At 50.2% G+C, this 20824-nt stretch overlaps 1 protein-coding gene across 1 annotated transcript in view; it reads right to left on the minus strand.

Annotated features, from left to right (window-relative positions):
* Window positions 1-293: 293 nt before the first annotated feature.
* dnah1 (dynein, axonemal, heavy chain 1) overlaps window positions 294-20824 on the minus strand; it is a gene marked incomplete at both ends in the record, with an annotated part of 65869 nt that continues 45338 nt past the window's right edge. Inside the window, 19 exons of the mRNA XM_084463485.1 lie at window positions 294-415; window positions 1739-1973; window positions 4024-4230; window positions 5035-5179; window positions 5686-5816; window positions 6254-6424; window positions 6814-6990; window positions 7276-7455; window positions 7628-7798; window positions 9764-9895; window positions 10874-11032; window positions 12387-12531; window positions 13771-13967; window positions 14076-14227; window positions 14570-14765; window positions 15350-15575; window positions 15997-16157; window positions 16251-16400; window positions 16730-16849. Of these exons, the coding sequence (XP_084319611.1) occupies window positions 294-415; window positions 1739-1973; window positions 4024-4230; window positions 5035-5179; window positions 5686-5816; window positions 6254-6424; window positions 6814-6990; window positions 7276-7455; window positions 7628-7798; window positions 9764-9895; window positions 10874-11032; window positions 12387-12531; window positions 13771-13967; window positions 14076-14227; window positions 14570-14765; window positions 15350-15575; window positions 15997-16157; window positions 16251-16400; window positions 16730-16849 (3177 nt within the window). The remainder of the gene's footprint in view (window positions 416-1738; window positions 1974-4023; window positions 4231-5034; window positions 5180-5685; window positions 5817-6253; window positions 6425-6813; window positions 6991-7275; window positions 7456-7627; window positions 7799-9763; window positions 9896-10873; window positions 11033-12386; window positions 12532-13770; window positions 13968-14075; window positions 14228-14569; window positions 14766-15349; window positions 15576-15996; window positions 16158-16250; window positions 16401-16729; window positions 16850-20824) is intronic.

The raw sequence follows: 20824 nt of genomic DNA on the forward strand, positions 1-20824 counted from the left end.
TACAACTTCAAATTGGTTTGGTGTAGGCGTTGAGCTATATGCACATCATGTACCTTCTGAGAGAGAAAGGATCCAAAATCCATTTAGGCTTTAGTTTCAGTGTCAACTTTATCTTCCCTCTAGCTGACTAAAATAAACAACACTTTGTGGAACTAACTGGGAAAGGTGTTTGGGGGTGTGTCTGTGTCTGGGGGTGTGTGTGTCTCTGTGTGTGTGTGTGTGTGTGTGTGTGTGTGTGTGTGTGTGTGTGTGTGTGTGTGTGTGTGTGTCTGTGTGTGTGTGTGTGTGTGTGGTCAGTAGTCCAGAGCGCAGACCAGCGCCACCCCCTGTTTGATCCAGTGTTTCTGCGGCTGCTCGCTGGGCAGCTCCACCGCCATCACATAGTTGGTGGAGTGACCGGTGGTGGACAGGGTGCCTGAAGGGGGAACACACACACACACACACACACACACACACACACACACACACACACACACACACACACACACACACACACACACACACACACACACAGGTTAACCTTACACCAGTACTCTGGATAGAGCAAGTAAGGAGTTTAGAACATTTTACTGTTGAGTTGAGTTATTATGATGTTTTACTATTTGTTTTAGTTTGCGTCATGCTTCAATCTGGACCTGTAGAACTTGCCATTTTGATATGTTCCTCCATGTCTTTACCTATACCTGTGTGTGTATGTTGATGACTCTATACTGCAAACAAAATCTACCTCTGGGTACAAAATAAAGTAACTTGAACTTGAACTAGATCAGCTGATTTCAACCTCCAGGAACGAGTTCCTCAAGGTCCGCTATGTTGAACCTGACAAATGTGCGTTCATGTCAGGCTTCAGAAGATGTCATGTATTGCACTCTGCCAACGTGATCAGCAGCTCTGGTTGGTTGAAGCATAGCGGGTTCCTTTGCAGTACATCATCATGGGCAGAGGGCTACCAAAGGCAGACCCTGCCAGACTACTTGAAGCCAATGTAACAGTGAGCCTTCACTGAGAGTAGTCTAATCTTGGTATTGGAAAAGGAAAATACTGGCTTCTGCTGAATCATGAATTAACATTCTGGTTCACCTGAACCTCCAGCCTCTTGCTACAAGGCCAGTTCACGACCCTCAGAGACCAGCCTGTACACTATGCTATACACACTATGCTGCGTACACTATGCTATACACTAGGCTGTGTTCACTAGGCTGTGTTCACTAGGCTGTGTTCACTAGGCTGTGTTCACTATGCTGGCTCGGAGCTGGAAAATACACTGCTGCACTTTCTGAAGCTTTCTGAAACTGGACACTAACCAGGCCTATTCTGGGATGAGTAATAAAACCAGGGAAGACACACACACACACACACACACCCACACCCACACCCTCACACTCACACACACACACACCCACACCCTCACACTCACACTCACACTCACACTCACACTCACACCCACACACACACACACCCTCACACTCACACTCACACTCACACTCACACACACACTCACACCCACACACACACACACACACACTCACACATGCACACACACCCAAACACACACACCCACAAACACATATGCACACATGTGATTCCAAAGTGTGCAATTACACACACACACACGCATACACACACACACACACACACACACACACACACACACACACACACATGCGCGCGTGCGCGCAGACTTCCCGGCGATTGGCTACAAGTAAATGCCCCCCGGCCCCCCGCTGTGTGTACGGACCCGCCCGGGTGAGGGTCTTGTAGATGGGGCAGACGTAGACGCCGGAGTCGGGGGGTCTGCAGTCGGCCTGGGGGATCATCCAGATGACGGCCATCTCGCTGTAGAGCTCCTTGGGCCGGGACGTGGCCAGCTGGGCGGTGTGAGGGTCCCAGCGGGCCCCCTCCAGGTACAGACCGTGGACGTAGCAGCCCCGCTCCGGCCGCTCCGCCATGTCTGAGGCTGGGGAAGATATCACCTGGAGGAGGAGGAGGAGGAGGAGGAGGGGGAGGAGGAGGAGGAGGGGGGGGGAGGAGGAGGTGGGGGGGAGGAGGAGGAGGAGGAGGGGGGGGGAGGAGGAGGAGGGGGGGGGGAGGAGGGGGAGGAGGAGGAGGAGGAGGAGGAGGAGGGGGGGGGAGGAGGAGGAGGAGGAGGAGGAGGAGGAGGAGGAGGAGGAGGAGGGGGAGGGAGGAGGAGGAGGAGGAGGAGGGGGAGGGAGGAGGAGGAGGAGGAGGAGGAGGAGGGGGGGGAGGAGGGGGGGGGAGGAGGAGGAGGAGGGGGGGGGGGAGGAGGGGGAGGAGGAGGAGGAGGAGGAGGAGGAGGAGGGGGGGGAGGAGGAGGAGGAGGGGGGGGGGAGGAGGGGGAGGGGGAGGAGGAGGAGGAGGAGGAGGAGGGGGGGGGAGGAGGGGGAGGGAGGGGGAGGAGAAGGAGGAGGGAGGGGAGGGGGAGGGGAGGTAAGGGGAGTGTTGGAGGAGAAGGTGATGGAAACAGCGACGAGTCAGAACTGTTTCCTGTACGGTGGTGGTTCTAATACAGCTGTACTGGGAGGGGGGGCATTGCCTCATTCTACAGACAAACAGGTTGCAATGAAGAGAAAACAGAGAGAGAGCCAGAGAGAAAGAGAGAGACTGAGTATTCATGGTATGTTTTCGTATTCATAATGTATAATTGACGTTAAATTCAAGTGAAGTTCATTTTATATGATCATTAATGCAATTGTAACTTGTTTATGTTGTGATTGTTAGCTGCTTTAGCAATAGTGTTTTGTCAATAATCCTAATAAGCCAAATACCTTTATCCCACTGCCATCGTCATGTCCAACAGATTCTAAATTTACTTGACATTGCACTTGACCCCCATTGTCTGTGTCCTCATCCTCATCCTTAAAACCTCTTATCCGGGGTCGGGTCGCGGGGGCAGCAGCTCAAGCAGGGGGCCCCTTGCTTCCCTTTCCCGGGCCACATTGACCAGCTCTGACGGGGGGATCCCGAGGCGTTCCCAGGCCAGTGTTGAGATATAATCTCTCCACCTAGTCCTGGGTCTTCCCCGGGGTCTCCTCCCCACTGGTCGTGCCTGGAACCCCTCCCTAGGGAGGCGTCCAGTGGGCATCCTTACCAGATGAACCACCTCAACTTTCTAAGCAGAGGAGCAGCGGCTCTACTCTCTACTCTACTCTGGCTGAGCTTCTCACCCTATCCCTAAGGGAGACGCCAGCCACCCTCCTGAGAAAACCCATCTCGGCTGCTTGTACCAGAGATCTCGACCTTTGGGTCATCACCCATCCCTCTTGACCAGAGGTGATGGTAGGAACGAAGATCGACCGGTAGATCGAGAGCTTTGCCCTCCGGCTCAGCTCTCTTTTCGTCACAACGGTGCAGTAAAGCGAAAGCAATACCGCCCCCGCTGCGCCGATTCTCCGGCCAATCTCACACTCCATCGTACCCTCACTCGCGAACAAGACCCCGAGGACATGAACTCCTTCACTTGGACTTAGGAATCATTCCCTCTCCGGAGTGGGCAATCCAATGATTTCCTGCTGAGAGTCATCGGTGCGGATTGTGTGTATATTATTGTTGATTGTTGAATGTTTCGATCATTGGTCTGCGGTTTTTACAGTGTGAGCCATGTGCGAAACACAGAGAGTAACAGAAACAGAGCTTGAAAGAGACAGGGAGAGTGAGAGAGAAACTGAGAGTGAGAGAGAAACAGAGAGTGAGAGAGAAACAGAGACAGAGAGAGAGTAAGAGAAACAGAGATAGAGACAGAGAGAGAGAAACAGAGAGTGAGAGAGACAGGGAGAGAGAGAGAGAGAGAGAGAGAGAGAGAGAGAGAGAGAGAGATAGAGCAACAAGAAAGTGAAACGGAATAGAATAGAGTACGACTTTATTATCCAGTCTGTGCCGGGAATGTGGTTACTGGCTCAGAGAGGAGAGAGAGAGCGAGAGAGAAACCGAAACAGAGCAAGTCAGAGAGAAACAGAGATTGAGAGAGAGAGAGAGAGAGAGTGGCGAGAGAGAGGTGATGAGGACCTTAAAGGTAAAGCCGATGGTGTCTATGGAGAGCCGGGCACTGCGGGCGTAGTTCTGCAGCGTCCCGGTTAGGAAGGCCTGGGGGAAGAAGAGGCCAGAGATCCAGAAGACAGCGGGGGGGCCCTCAGCGATCCAGCCCTGCATGAAGCCCACCCTCTGCAGCAGGTCGGCCACCCAGGAGGCCAGAGGCTTCAGGGAGGGGTAGGCCTGAGGGAGGAGACACAGGGCAGTGAGGGGTAGGCCTGAGGGAGGAGACACAGGGCAGTGAGGGGTAGGCCTGTGGGAGGAGACAGTGCAGTGATGACCTCTAGCAGGGCACCAGGTCACTACCAGGCTCCTAAAGCAGTGTTTCCCAAACTTTTTTTCTGGGGACCCATTTTTTTTTAAATGACAAACCATCGCGACCCAATTCACAATAGGCCTTATTTATAAAACCGTGCTCTGTATCTGCTGAGCAGCTGTTTGTGTGAGTGTTTATGTGTGTTATCTGTATCTGCTGAGCAGCTGTTTGTGTGAGTGTTTATGTTGCTGTTATGTTTGTTATCTGAGTGTTATTTGTTTGTCTGTACAGTTTGTGTACGTGTGTGGATTTCTGTTGCTTGTATGTCTGCCACGTGTGTATGTGTGTGTGTGTATGTGTGTGTGTGTGTGTGTGTGTGTGTGTGTGTGTGTGTGTGTGTCTGTTTGTGTGTTAACTATTTGTCTGCTGTACGTGTGTGTTCGTGAGTGTCTGTTTGTATGTGTTAACTGAGTGTATGCTTTGTGTGGGTGTGATTGTGTGTCTAGGGGAAATGGTGTTATCTCTATAGAAATAGTATATACTCTTTGGTTCGGAACTTCGGAACTTCGGTTCGAGACTTCAGAGTGTCTCTTTGTTTGCGAAATTTGTGTGTGCTGCGTGTGTGTTATCTGCGTGTGTGTTATCTGTTATCTGTTGTAGCTATGAATGTGTGTGTGTGTGTGTGTGTGTGTGTGTGTGTGTGTGTGTTTATGTGGTGCTGAGTGTGTTACCTTGGCCTTCCACACATCAGGCACAGCATTGATAAACAGGCTGGCGGCCATCAGCTCCAGCTCAGAGGACATCACCACTAAGCCCCTGAGAGCCTTCACAATGTCACCCAGCGTCTGAGACATGACCGCCAGCAGCTTGTTATACCTGACGGACACAGCGGGGGAGGGGGGGGGGTGGAGCGGTGTGTGGGGGTGATTGATAGTGATTGATGGATTCAACCAGCTGCTGCTCAAACTTTTCCAGAACCCCACAGAGGGAGGGGAGAGAGAGAACCAGAATCAAAAAGGTTGTACAGTTTTTCAATCGTCTTCCCGCTGCTCCAAATGATAGACTTGAGGTTTCTGCCCAGTGTACATAATGTACAGTAACAATGTGGTGGTCGTGTTACCACTACAATGTTATAGGGATGAAGGGGCTTTCATACATTGTTAAACGCAGAGCTCAATACAGTGATTATCATTCAGACACAAAAGTGACCACAGCGGTCACCAAGCAGTGAATAAGTCACGGCATCCTAGAGAAGCATCTTGCCCTGGGGACGGCTCCAGGTAGACTGGTGGACATGAGGGGATCCCACCCAGGCCCCTCTTGCTGGGAGATAAGCTACTACATTACCCTGCAGTGTTTAACAGAGAGCTTCACATGGTTACCTGATCACCTCCTGGAGCAGCACGGTGTTCATCGACTCCTCGTAGCGAACGGGGTACTTGGACAGCACCTCCCCAATATCGATAGGCTTGGGAATTTTCTCCACAATACCCGACACAATCTCCTCCACGATCTGCGGAACAGAGACACAGAGGGTGCGGTGCCACGGGTAAGGTCTGCTCTCTGGTTCCAGTGAAAGCAGTCCAGTGCACAATGGGGGCTGTGAAACACAAGCCACTGCGTTGCTACTTGAGCAGGGCCCCAGGGACTCTTGCAGGGCCTAAAGTTAACTCTTTTTCAGACCCACCAGCCGCTGGGGCAGGTGTTGGTTCACCCGCCACACAAGCATCTTCCCCACCATTTATTGTAGAAAAGAGATAAATGCAAGCATGGTTTCTGTTGAAGCGAAAAGTGTTGCCAGTTCAAAAACAAATTAAAATATAACGGTAATAATAATTATGTTTGTCCGAAAATAAAACCTACGGTGGCCCCTCATGGGAAAATTGGCAGAGATAATAATAATGGTTGTGTCTCTCTTTTTGAAGAGGGTTCCACACACACAGTGTTTACCTCCTCCTGAGCCTGGCCTCCGCTGGCAGCGGCTCGCGGCTGCAGTTGAACCACTGCTCCCAGTAGGGCAAATGTCTCATTCTGGGCGAAGCTGATGTTGGCGTTGTCATGGAGACCAAATATCTCAGGCGTATCGTTGATGGGCAGGCTGCGGATGTATGACAGGTAGTCCTGGAGACGAAACGTGAGCATGGGGAGATTGAGAGCCTGTTCTAAAGACCTCACTGCAGACCCCCGACCTACGGTCAGCCCATCTGCCCGTCGATAAGACCCTCATGTCTACAGTCTGACTTTAGATCAGAGTTAAAGTCTCAGATCTTCACTTTCTTACACTTACTATTTGTTTTTGATCTGCAAGAGTTTAACAGCTGAACATAAACTCGGCCAGTGGCATTAAAAAATGTCTGTAAAGGTGACAAATCAACACGCGGGGACTATTTGCGGTATAATACTCTGTAAGGAAACCGGAGACAGGACGTGGTCCCATGCAGTTTCGGTTCTCTGGCCCAGTTTCTGTTCCGTCTCCCCCAGACAATGTGCTACAACACAGCTAGTCTCACCTGGACCCCCAGCTGGGTGTCGATCTGCCGGTAGTCCCCCGAGGCGGTGTAGAGGTGTCCCGGGCTGAGGACGGCAGGGCAGTAGAAGTCCTCCAGCACGTTGAGGAGACACCGCCGGTCCCAGTCGTCTGTCACGCGGCCGCCGTAGTTGATCTGGCCCGCCGTGTACTTCAGCACCTGGAGGTGCACACAAGAGTGGGCAGCTCAATAGGTCACTTGAGATCTGAACTATTCTCTGGCATAAGGGGAGGGCCTTCTGACCAGTAATGAGTGAAGCCACGAATCAATCATTTGATCAAAAGCTGTCAAGGAGGTTTAGCTTATTATATTGTATTTAATAGTTTCTTATTGAGGATGAGGTTAAGGATGAAAGGACAAGAGCAATGAAATAAATTGCATAGAAATTGAACCTACTGTACAAAATCCCAAAATCCTCAATCCTAACATGTTCTTCCAGCCTACCTTGTAGGGGATGTCTTGGTACTCGTCCAGGAACATGTGCAGCTGGCTGATGCAGATGCGCAGGTCGCCGTCGGTGAACTCGTAGGGGATGTTGAAGCCCAGGGGGCCAAACTTCCTGCGCTCGATGGCGTTGCCGTGGAACAGACACAGAGAGAGGAGCAGCGACTTGAACTCTGGAGCCTGGAAAGAGAGAGAGAGCGAGAGAGCGAGAGCGAGACAGAGAGAGAGAGAGAGAGAGAGAGAGGGGATCAGAGGGAGGGAGAAAGAGAAGCTACATATACATGCCGACTCTACCCTGACATGACGTCCGGCTCCAGAATGTATGCGCGGTACATGAGGCTGTGCGTGAGACCTTGGAGCAGGAGCTCAGGGAGTGGTCGGTGAGGCTCAGGTAGGTCTTCAGCAGGTTGGCCTTGATGCCCCGCGGGGGCTCGATGGTCATCTTGGAGCCGTTCTGCAGGATGGAGACGGGGAACTTGTTGCTGGGCATACTGGTGAGCCACAGACGGAAGTCTCTGTGCACCTGAGGCAGCAGGGACACAGGACACAGGGGGGGGATGGGTACACGGGTCATGGATGTGGGTTAGGGTCAGACTTCTCTTCTAGTGTATCCGTCGTCCAGAACACCAGTTCACCATGCGTGGGCATAACTGAGTGTCCACAAATGTGTGTGAATCTATCTATAAGTGTGTGTGTGTGTGCGTGTGTGTGTGTGTGTGTGTGTGTGTGTGTGTGTGTGTGTGTGTGTGTGTGTGTGTATGTGTGTGTGTCCATGCTAGTATGTGTGTGTGTGTGTGTTTGAGCATGCTAGTGTTTGTGTGTGTGTGTGTGTGTGTCTGTAGATACTAGCATGAGCATGCTAGTGTGTGTGTGTGTGTGTGTATGTATGTGTGTGGGTGTGTCCATGCTAGTATGTGTGTGTGTGTGTGTGTGTGTCTGTAGATACTAGCATGAGCATGCTAGTGTGTGTGTGTGTGTGTGTGTGTGTATGTATGTGTGTGGGTGTGTCCATGCTAGTATGTGTGTGTGTGAGTGTTTGAGCATGCTAGTGTTTATGTTTGTGTGTGTGTGTGTGTGCGTCCGTGCGTGCGTGTGTGCGTGCGTGCGTGCGTGTGTGTGTGTGTGCGTGCGTGCGCGTGCGTGCGTGCGTGCGTGCGTGCGTGTGTACACACAGGGCATGTGATGCGTCAGTGCAGCAGTGCAGCAGTGTTAAAGTAGTAGTGCTTGTAGTGCATGCTGCGTGCCGTTTCTGCTTGCTACCCTCTGCTTTGAACTACCGCCGCCGGCTAGCCCCCTGTTTCAGGGGGCGAAAGGAGGAGCCGAGCGCGTGAGCCTCCTCCCCCGGTACACAGCCTCTCCACTGCCAAGACTCGTACACGCCTCCTGGTGGCCACACACGGTAACTGGCACCCCGGGGGTTCTAGGCAAAGTGTACGGGATCTCGGAGTAGCAGGGGACCCCAGAGACGCGGCTTGCAGGCCCACTAGTATGTGCTGCTGCCCGCCAACCTCTGCCCCAGCTATGGGTAAATAGCCCCAGCTATGGGTAAATAGCCCCAGCTATGGGCAAATAGTTGAGACCCCAACGGCGGCCCAGGCGGAAGATGGCAGCAGTGAGAAGCACCACAACGGCTGAGAAGGCGGATGAAGGCTGCAACAGAGGGCGATCTCCAGTCGTCTTGGATTTCCATGCCACTGGATCCAGATCCCGCTCTGCCAAGGGCCGCGTGGTGGCTGCAGGCGCATCAGTCCCCCCACGTTAAAAGATCCGTACTCTCCTGTATGGCTCAGAAGCCTGGACCACATACAGACTTGAGAGCACTCGAGGCCTTCCAGCAGAGGTACCTCCGGAGAATCCTCAGGATAACCTGGGAGGATCGACGGACTAACACCAGCATCCTGGAGGAGGCTGGCATGTCCACCATCACTGCTAACACCACCAACACCAGCTCAGATGGACTGGTCACGTGATTCGGATGCCTGACTCTCGCCTTCCCAAACAAGTCCTCTACTCTACAGCTTGTTCAAGGAAAGCGTGGCCCCAGGAGACCAAAAGAAAAGGCTCAAAGATAACATCAAAGCAATCCTCAAGAAGTGCCACGTAGGCCTTCAGACTTGGGAGGACACAGCAACAAACAGGGCGGCCTGGAGAGGGGCGGTATCTTCTCCGAGATGGAGCTGCGCAGTATAATGTCGATCTCCATAGCGCTGCAGAAGACAAACGCAGACGCAGAAAGGAGATTGCTTCCACCAAAAAGGTTCCACCCAAACCCACAATCGCCACTGCCCACCCAGGCCCACACTGCCCCAAAATATGCGGGTCCAGGATCGGCCTCTTGGCCCACCTGAAGACCCATAAGGACCAAGAAGGAGGACACACATACTCCACCTCGAGTGTCCGCCGATGATGATGGTGTGTGTGTGTGTGTGTGTGTGTGTGTGTCTGTGTGTGTGTGTGTGTGTGTGTGTGTTGACTCCAGTATCCTGACCTTATCTGGCTGGATGTTCTCGATCAGTCTCTCCAGGGAGGGCATCCAGCTCGGCGCCAGGTGACAGTTCTGAAGGAACGACCATTTACCCGTCTCCATGGCGCTGTGCATCAGGGCCTCTGCCCAGGGGCCCTGATTGACAGATAGGTAGACACACACGCACACACGCACACACACACACACACACACACATTTACACACATATGCACACAAACAAGCAGAAACACGCACACAACCACACACACACACACACACACACACATGCATACACACGCACACACACACACACACTCACACACACACACACACACACACAGTGGGTATGTTAATAGTTACTCTTATAAACACATGGTCATGGAATTGTAGGACACAAATTGACTAGGAAGGCAGTCCCCTGTCAACGTGTTGTGCTGCTACTCTTTGAGGAGATGAAGGGGCCCTTTGTTGGCTGCAGCACAATGGAGCTGGTCAGCCACTAGAAACACGGTGATGTAAAAGGCCACAGTCCTGGCATACGGCCATTGGGAATGAGGTCTTTCCCAGGGGAAGATCTGTTTGGATTTTGTTGAACTTTGTGACACTTTAACTGTGTCACAAAGTCTGAGTCGGAGTAGGAGTCTCCCAGTAGTAGGCTGTGCCTGAGCTGGGTTCTGTCTGTTTGTTTGGATATGGCGCTGTTCTGTGGAACTGGTTGTGGAACTGTAGTGTTCCTCCAGCACATCTCTGACCTACAGCGGCTGTCCTCGAGCTTTAAATAGACACAGGCTAATTAGCACCTCTCCTGTCCAGACGAGCAAACGACAATGACCTGCTTCTCAAACGAGAACAGAGAGAGAGAGAGAGAGAGAGAAAAACTGAGAGGCAAAGGGAGAGAGAGAGACAGAGAGAGAGACAGAGAGAGACAGAGAGCGACAGAGAGAGAAAAACTGAGAGGCAAAGGGAGAGAGAGAGACAGAGAGAGAGACAGAGAGAGACAGAGAGAGAGACAGAGAGAGACGGAGAGAGAGACAGAGAGAGACAGAGAGAGAGACGGAGAGCGACAGAGAGAGCAAGAGAGAGGTTTGGGATGAATGGGGAGATGAGGGCCGCTGGGTTCCCCACAGCTTGTACCTGGCCCTGGCCCAGCGAAATGGCGTTAATCTTCTTGGAGAACTTCATGGCGTCTGCGAACTTGTAGAGGTCAGCGGCGGGGTCGGTGCCCGGGGAGAGGACGAATATGAGGGGGGTGGAGGGGGAGGACTCCTTGAAGACCACCGCCAGGTCTGAGGTCTGGGAAGAGACACCGCCACACAAACCAGTTCATTCATCTCAGTCCGCGAGCCAGTGGGCCGCAGACTAGAGGCCTGCAAGCCCGACGGGCCCCGACACAATATGCAAATTCGGGCCGGGTGCGGGCCTTAAATTCAATGAATAGCACGGGCTCGGGTAGGGCTCGGGCTTGACACAAGTAAAGTTTTTTACTTTTATGTATTCATGATTTTTTCAATTATGATGTCAGAATTCAGGTCAGAAAAACATTCACCCGCACAGCTTTTTATTTCTCATTTTCTATTTTGGATCATCGCATTTACAGCGTCATCTTGACAAAGGATGCGCCGTGGCTACTCGCGCTACTGTTAATGTAAGCCGACAACCTTCCTTGCCATCTTTTTTTTACGAAGCCAGTACCAGCTCAAGTGAAAAGTGAAGTCACTGTAACGTGTGTGGAGTTCTGCTGCGAGGGCATCAGAGCTTTTGAAACGGTGGCGGGATCCGGTTTTCGCAAGATGGCTCAGAAGCTGATCAACATAGGCGCAGCATACGGTCGTTTGCCTTTTGTCGTTTCCTACTAAATTATTTGATAGTAATTCAATACACATCAAAGTGAGTTGATTTCTGGTTTATATGTTTGATTTCTCTGAGCGGAGTGTTGTTATTTTATAGTGCTGTTGTTGCGGAGTGTTTGTGCGGAGTTATTTAATAAATGCGATGTTATTTAATAAATATTCAATTCAAAGTGATTTAATTCCTTTATTTCATTCACTCATGGTGCTTACTAAGTTGGCTATGGACAAGGAGCTCATGTGTGCTGCTCATTTATCTACTCCCGCGGCGCATAAGATTTACCGATGTCATATATCCTGGCTGTCCGTTTCATGCTGCTATTGCGACATCCCGTTATTTCGACATTGAGGTCTAATTAAATTCATGAACGCTTGTCTTTGCAAGGGTTAATCGTGTGTTAAAAGTATTATTTGTTTAATTGTTCAAGTCGGCTTTCTGAGAAACTATTACGCGACCGAAGTGTCGGGAAACCGGCATGTCTAAATAGCGGACCCTTTTAGTCGGGCTCGGGTTCGGGCTCGGACTCAGTAATTGCTTAATTTGTCGGGAAGGGTCGGGTAAGGGCCTGATTGCCAGGGGTCCGGGCCGGGCCGGGCCTGAAATTTTAGGCCCGCGCAGGCCTCTACCGCAGACACCTAGCGTCCATCTCGGTTCCAGGTGGGGGGAACTGAATGGTGGAACTCCCCCACCAAGCGTTTAGAACCGAGACGGCAGAAAGATGAATGAGGCCGATAAATGATTGAAGGGTTGAGGTGTCTAACTGTCAGACGCATATACAGCATACGACACATGTGCTTACCTGTGGCTCTATGAAGCGCTGTCCCAGGTGGGCAGACACAAAGTCCTGCAGGCCGTGGGTCAGCCGGTCGGCCCTCAGACAGCGCAGTAGCAGCAGCCTCTGGAACGGAGTCAGCCTGCTGCCCAGAGGCCCAGGAAGAGGCTCCCTGACACACAGACAGATACCGTCACACAGACCACAGACACACAGACACAAAGAGAGAGAGAGAAAAGCAGACGGATATCCGCACAGATTCCTACAGATAGAGAGACCCGAGAAAAGCTGTGTGATCGTAGTTAACTGGAACTGAAACTAAAATGAACAAAAAACTATCTTAATCAGTTAACTCAATCCAACTAACCTAGCCAAAGTGAAAGTGAGGTTGTAGAAAATACATCAATAGAAATACTCTAGTTTGGCTTAGAAAGAGGCTCAGGAGGTAGAGCGAGTTGACTTGTAACTGGAAGGTTGCTAGTTCGTTACCCGGCTCCTCCTAGCTCCTATGTGTCGCGGTGTCCCTGAGCGAGACACCTCACCCTTACTTCTCCCGACGAGCTGGCTGTCGCCTTGCATGGTTGACTCCGCCGTCGGTGTGTGAATGTGTGTATGAACCGTTGTGAGTCGCTTTGGTTAAAACCGTCTGCTATAAATGCCAATCTAAATGTAAATATATGGAAGGGCTTTTGGGAGGCAAGACAAGATTGATCCTTCATCCTAAGATTGATCCAGTAGCCAAGACCTGGTGTTTGTGCCAGCATCCCAAGATATGTTGTCTGCCCCAGCACCTAGTCCTGGTGTCTGCCCCAGCACCTAGTCCTGGTGTCTGCCCCAGCACCCAGACCTGGTGTCTGCCCCAGCACCTAGACCTGGTGTCTGCCCCAGCACCCAGACCTGGTGTCTGCCCCAGCACCCAGACCTGGTGTCTGCCCCAGCACCTAGACCTGGTGTCTGCCCCAGCACCTAGACCTGGTGTCTGCCCCAGCACCTAGTCCTGGACCTTTGCAGAGTCTATTATTCCAAGAGGTTTAATAAAATAGGATTGTTTGTTGTTATAATCTAGGTAGGATATTGGTTGATTATATTCAATAGGTTGGAATATGTGATTGGAATCGGAACCCCAAAAAAACACAACTGGCAAAAAAAAAAAAAAGATGATACTTAAACTGTCCCTAAATATCTGAAATAGAAACGACGATGAACACCTAGAGTTAAAACTGAAACCAAACGTGAGCAGAAATAAATAGATTAATAAAAAATAAAAAAGCTGAAACAACCCTGAACAGAGTAACACACACGCACACACGCATACACATAACAGGCCCATTTAAACCTAGAAGGCATTGACACAAGCAGTAACACGATCACACACACCCGTGTCTTTACCATGGCGCTTGCGGAGAGGTACCTGTGGGGCTGGCTGCTGTCGAACATCCTCTTGAGGTCCTGCGTGTGCGTGGGGAAGCCGTGGGCCAGGTCGCTGAAGCTGGGCAGGGCGCTGAGGGACAGGACGTCCTGCCAGGCGCGCTCCGACAGCCAGTCTGAGGCTGGGTTAGCCAGCTCCTGGCTCGGCACGCCCCCCGACAGCAGGTAGCGCCACTCGGCCTGGGGAACACACACACACACACACACACACACACACACACACACACACTGATGATCAAAAACACACTGGTGTTGACCTGAAGCGGGTCAGATCAAAGGCTCCCTCACCATGTCAATGTCGTCGTCGTTCATCATGATGCGTGCGCACACGAGGAAGGCAAACATCAGCTTGTGTTTCTCGAACAGGCTGCGGCACACGTTGCTGTAGAGGCTGAAGGTGAAGTAGTCGTTGATGTTGACGATCCTCTGCTCCACCGTGTCTAGACAGGCCAGGCGGGGGGGGGGGGGTTACTCTCTTATGGTCAACTGAACAAGTCCTTCACTCTTAATGGGTGCACACACTAGTACACACTAGAAGTATTGAGGGTTTTGTCATTTAGAAGATGCTGTCATCCACAGAGATGATGGATATCTGATATCTGGCATCTGAATCTCACTACAATGTGTTCAGATACAGGAGTCATCACAGGCCGGTAGGGGGAGGCATCTTGCTCATGGATGCCTACATGAAGACTGCTGACATTAGATTTCCAACCCAGAATCAGCCAAACCCCAGACTGTCCTGTCCCCTTGTTCCCCTTATAAATACTTCCCTCTTATACCTGCGGTCTCAGAGTTTGCGATCCCGGCGATGAAGATGCTGAGGAACCATTCCAGGCAGTACTGGTACATGGGATCCACGTTTGACAGGTCAGACACGCAGAAGAACAGGATCTGGGTGCGCACCGCCACGGGCACATACTCCTGCCGCGTGGCGTCGATGTCCCTCTCCGTCGCCTCGGCAACAGTCACTTTAGCCTGCCGGAGAGGGTTGGCTCGTTGTGTCATGTGGTCATCGGTGTCCTACTGCATTGTATACTACGATCACTAATAGTAGGACTTTGGTGGTTGTATTTGGTGAAGCATTAGTCTTTTTTTCAGTAAACTTGCAAAAGGGATTGTAACTTGGGAAGAGTTACTTCAACTTTCACACTGGTATAAATTAGTTTTCATGACTTTTAAGCCCTTTAATAAACTTTTAATGTTATGAACAGTGTAGTAAGTGCAGTATAGTTAATTGTTGATCGTTTTTGAAACCATTGAACTTGAGCTTTTAGTGAGCCCTTGAAATCCCCATCCAGCCCGGGCTGAGAGCAGAGAGCTGAGAGCTGAGAGCAGAGAGCAGAGAGCAGAGAGCAGAGAGCAGAGAGCTGAGAGCAGAGAGCAGAGAGCAGAGAGCAGAGAGCCCGGCTGAGAGCTGAGAGCAGAGAGCTGAGAACTGAGAGCTGAGAACTGAGAGCCCGGCTGAGAGCAGAGAGCAGAGAGCTGAGAGCTGAGAGCAGAGAGCCCGGCTGAGAGCAGGCCCTCTGTGGCTCCAACGGGCAGCGCCGGCCGTCTCTCACCTGGATCTCTGCAGCCTTGATCTTGGAGGCGCCCAGCACCCTGATGAGCTCCTCATCGTCCACGGGGTTCCCCTCGGAGGAGCTGAGGCGGAGCAGGATCTGCTCCTCGATGTCCTTCAGCTCCTGCTTCATGCGGGCGCCGCTGACGATCAGCTGGTTCTTGGCCTCCTCCAGGTCAGCTCGCTCCTCCGCCACCACCCGGCCCAGCAGCTGGTCCTCCAGCCCGCTGGACACACACACACACACACACACACACACACACACATGCACACACACACACACACACACACACACACGCACACACACACACACACACACATGCACACACACACACACACACACACGCACACACGCACGCACGCACGCACGCACGCACACACACACACACACACACACATGCACACACACACACACACACATGCACAAACACGCACATGTGCACACCCATGCACATGTACTCACACATTCACACATATGCACATGCACACACATATAAACACACACACACATTCATATAAACCAACACACACACACACACACACACACACCTTTTTAACTCGCTTTCAATGTGAACTCCCAGCTTATCTATATAATTGAATTATATCTCCCAAAAGCTTTGTTAGTATTATCGTCTTAATTGTAGTGACCTGGGCGAGAGGGTGAAGTTGATGAGGGTGACCTTGGTGGAGACCTCTGGGGAGTAATGGGGGTTGGGCAGCTTGCTGGTGATGTACATCTTGAAGTCGTGGTGGTAGGGGATGACCGTGTCCCCCAGGTTCATCATGGTGGTCCCCTGGTGCTTGTAGGTCTACGCAGCACAACACATTTACAGAGAGCGTCACACACCCTCCGCACGCCGCAGCGCGCACGGTTCTCCGCTGGAGGAGCGGCGGTTATGCACCTGGCGCAGCAGAACCGGCTCCAGAGCGGGGTCCAGCTCCTCCCCGACGTTCTCCAGCAGGCAGGGCTTCCCGAAGCGGATGGCGTTCTCCAGGCTGCGCAGGAAGTCCCGGTCGCTGAGCTTCATGACGTCCAATCCCTTCTCCCGTTCCTTGGGCGCACGAGCAGGAAACATGGATGACGGAGCTGTGTCTACTTGCACACCGCGCTTCAGCCTTTCACTAAGCTCTTTGGATCGAATTGAAATACGGCACATGCAATCACAGCAGCCTAATGAAGTCTACCTGTAGGCAGTCTACCTGTAAGCCTCAAGCCGCCAAGCTGCCAAACTACCTACTCATCAAGACATGTATCTAGTTCTTTTTTTTTTTATTAAAAGCAGCTGCTTAATGAATCAATAACAAAACAGTCAACATACTGTATAGTCTCTCTTGCGCCCTCTGGCCATGGCCAGGTATGTGCACGGACCGGCCTCCTCACCATGTTTTTGATCCACTTGTTGGCCTGTCCCTGCGGGTCGATGAACAGAGGCCAACGCGCCGAGAACTGGGTGATCATCCCGTTCTCCACCGATAGGCTGTCCTTGGGCAAGCCTGTTATCTGCACACAGTAGAGAGACACTGCCGAAGTGACGTTTTCTGGTTCCAATAGATATGGTTCAATATCAGAGGAAGTGCTCGGGCAGTGCTCGGGCAGAAGCTCCAAATTTGATTATGTATGGTTTAATTGTTAGCCAGAATCTATGTAAGTTATTTTGGAGAAATATAAATAAAAATTAAAGCTGCGAGCAGCATTTTACGGTGCCAAGCCTAATGCCGACCAATAAACCATTAAGACCCCGAGATGAGTTTTCTCAGGAGGGTGGCTGGCTTCTCCCTTAGGGATAGGGTGAGAAGTTCAGTCATCCGGGAGGAACTCGGATTAGAGCCGCTGCTCCTCTGCTTAGAAAGGAGTCAGTTGAGGTGGTTCGGGCATCTGGTAAGGATGCCCACTGGCCCCGGCACGACCAGTGGGGAGGAGACCCCGGGGACGACCCAGGACTAGGTGGAGAGGTTATATCTCAACACTGGCCTGGGAACGCCTCGGGATCCCCCCGTCAGAGCTGGTCAATGTGGCCCGGGAAAGGGAAGCAAGGGGCCCCCTGCTTCCTGCTTTTTACGAGTCAAGCGCGCTAATCAAGCAAATAATATATCCTGATTCGAAAATGGAAAACGCACAGAGCAGCCAGCCTGAGCGGTAAACTGCGACCCCAAGTCATCCCCGCTGCATTGGTGGAGAGACGGGCTGCAACAAATACCCGCTTCTCTCAACATTGACGCACAAATCCCTGTGTGTGCCAGGCACGTCTGTGTGCTCCCAACGTGTGTTCTCTGCCGCACCTAACACCGTGAATAAAAAGAGAGCCGTATTTGATCCAGATCAAGTTGATAGATTGGTGTTTCTATCAAAAAATATGAAGAAATTAATTTCTTGCAGATAGGCTATAAGCCTTAATACTCCTGCTGCTGTCTCCTGTTTAAGTTGTCACGTCATTGATTGCGCTGTGCAGTTCCGATTCTGTTTTTGTTTTTCATTGCATAGCCTAATTTTGTGATATGCATAGTGGCACTTTATATTGATTAAGTTGATATACTGTTTCAAACAAAGAGAATATGGCCTTAGTAGGGCCTCGTAGATATTCAAATATATTCGAATACGTTGCTATCCGTTCGAACTTGATTTTTCTCAAAAGTGACAGCCCTATATAGTAGTAGTATAGTCGTTTTTATTAATAAGGCAGAGCGAGCTGCATACAAATACTTTCTGGTTTCATGCATTTTAGCTGATGATGACACCATAGCTCTCAGGCAGCTGGCCCCTCGACATCGGCTCAAGTTACCCCTAGATTTTATTTTCTACTCTATATCCTGTCATGGTGTTGTTCAGTATGTAAAAAAAATAAAATGTAATGGTTGCTTTTGGTGCAGAAGACTGTGTAGAACTCCTTTTTTGCCACTCAATGAACTACTCAAGAATCGGTAAGAGAATTGATAAGGAATTGGATCGATAGGCAGAATCGACAATGGCATCGATATTGATAAAAACGTATCAAAAAAAAATAAAAACGTATCCCTAATTCCCACCCCTACTGATGATGATGATGATGATGATATATGCAATGTGGTGCAGGCGAAATAAAGTATTGCTTGTTATAATCATGTGAGGACACACCAGCTCGGTTCATGTGATGTCACAAGCAGGGTGGGAATTTCACGACGGCCACGACGGCCATGGCCGTCGTTGCCCCGCACTTTGGCCTTGATGCCCTGTGAAAAATTTTTCAATTTACGGCCAAAGTGGCCTTTGTGCCCCTGTCAAAGTTCCAGTGTAAACAACGCTAGTGACGCGTGGTGGGATTTTATGAAATTACGGCCATCCTAGTGCGCGCAGTAGGCTAGTCCCGTGTCTGTGGATCAGAGCGATTGCTCTGCTGTGATTGTTTCAAAATAGAACTTGCGCAACTTTGCGAGCCGCGCAGGTGAAGTATCAACATCACATGAAAAAAGAACGTCAACCAGCCTCCTCAGCAGTGTTTGTAATAACGCTGTTTAAAATAACGGCGTTAGGTAACGCTGTTATTTGTTCAGTAACGGGTAATCTAACTAATTACTTTTTAACGCCGTTACCGTTACTGACAGTTAAATGCGGTGTGGTACTATGAATTGATTGAATACACCGTGTAATCCGAACGCACCCCTGGCTGCACACAAACTGCTAGTGAGGAGACCGGGTTTAACAACGAGATAAGCGATTATGATTGGCTACGGCAGAGTCATGTTTCATGGTAGCCAATCGGAGCCAGTGTTTTTACACACAAGCCAGGATACGCGTGACACACGCACACACAAACACCAAACAGATTCGATGAAGCAGTAGAAATGACGAGTCCGGAGCAATCCGATGAAAAGTTGGCATTTTCAAGGTGGAGATATAAACACTAATTCATTGAGGTCAAAGGCAAGAACATGCATGTAAAGTGTACATTATGTCCAGGAGCAAACTCTAATTTAATGAAGCATCTCACAACGACACACGCATCTACAAAGCTACTTTTTTTTAAATATATAAAATAATTACTTACCGTTATTTTTTGGAACAAGTAGTGAGTAACTATGACTGCACTGTGTCAGGAGAAAGTGTATCTCTGATACTTCTGTGTTTAGGTCACAGTGGTGGCTGTTGTCTTTCTGTAGCAGGACTCTCTCTCTCTCTCTCTCTCTCTCTCTCTCTCTCTCTCTCTCTCTCTCTCTCTCTCTCTCTCTCTCTCTCTCTCTCTCTCTCTCTCTCTCTCTCTCTCTCTCTCTCTCTCTCTCTCTCTCTCTCTCTCAGTATCTCTAAATGCATGCAATGTTTTACAATATGACATGTTTTTCAATGTTTCTAGATTAAAACAAATGTTTTAATACATAATTAATGTTTTTTGGTGAATGAGAATGTTAAGGTATTAATCTGAAAGGTAAAACCAGCGTAATTTAACCAAACAGCCTTTGTGCCCTGTCATGTGGCCTTTGTGCCCTTAAAAAAAATGTGAACGGGAAGGTCAAATGGCCTTGCCCCTAAAATGAGGAAATTCAAAGCCAAGGGCCAAACTGTAAAAAGTGTTGCGGAGTGAAGTGTATCACACATACCATCAGATATTGAAATGGCATACTCATTTTCATTTTTACTCATACACTCATTTTTGAGGAACTGCAGATCGGTGTTTGCTGGCTTCTTGCGACGCCGGACTAAATGGAGGAGGATGGGATGACCTTTATAACTGGGTAGGTTAATCATACAGTGTTGTTTTTTTTTTTTGACAATGTTGAGTGATTGACAGGACAGAGACTATTAAGCGATGGTCCTTCCCTACAGCCTATACGGTCATTTCTCACTATGCGAAGTGCCGCTGCCAGACTTTTAATCGTAGAATAGGACAGAACGTCGCCATAACCACTGTATAAATAGAAAACGCACAGTCGAATGCCATCGAAGGCCGTCGAAGGCTTGCTGCCATTGAGAGTCAGGAAAGGCATGACCAGACAGACTTGTTCTTTCACTTCCTCCTCATAATTCCTCATAATCTTCCCTTCTCACGCACATTACAATGTCAACACGCCCGGGATGGGCATCAGGACGTACCGGCCCACTTTCAAATGTAATTTGGGCCATTTGGGTGAAAGAAATTTTTATTTTTTTTACTATTTTATCGTTTCCTAAAGTAGACGTTCTTAATTCATCTGACATTTCAACCCCAGCATCGCAGTATATAAAATATGGATTATACAATGTACGGTAGTTCACCCCTCCCAATTATTTGTCATGTTGCGTCTTTTCTTGAGCGGTAACAGAAGAGAAATAATCAACAGAATCGACAAGTGAAGCCAGTCCGACGCTGAAGAGAAAAACTGGACAACATATTTCATGTACACATATTTTCATCAATATATGTAAATGTGAATATTTGGTAGCCTCAGAGCAGCAGTCCAGCCTGTCTGATGCTGCTGGTGAACCCGATAGACATGAAGAGGACAGGACTGAGGGGACAGGTAGAGA

This window comes from Micromesistius poutassou (assembly GCF_964030765.1).
Source record: "Micromesistius poutassou genome assembly, chromosome: 2".
NCBI lineage: Eukaryota > Metazoa > Chordata > Actinopteri > Gadiformes > Gadidae > Micromesistius > Micromesistius poutassou.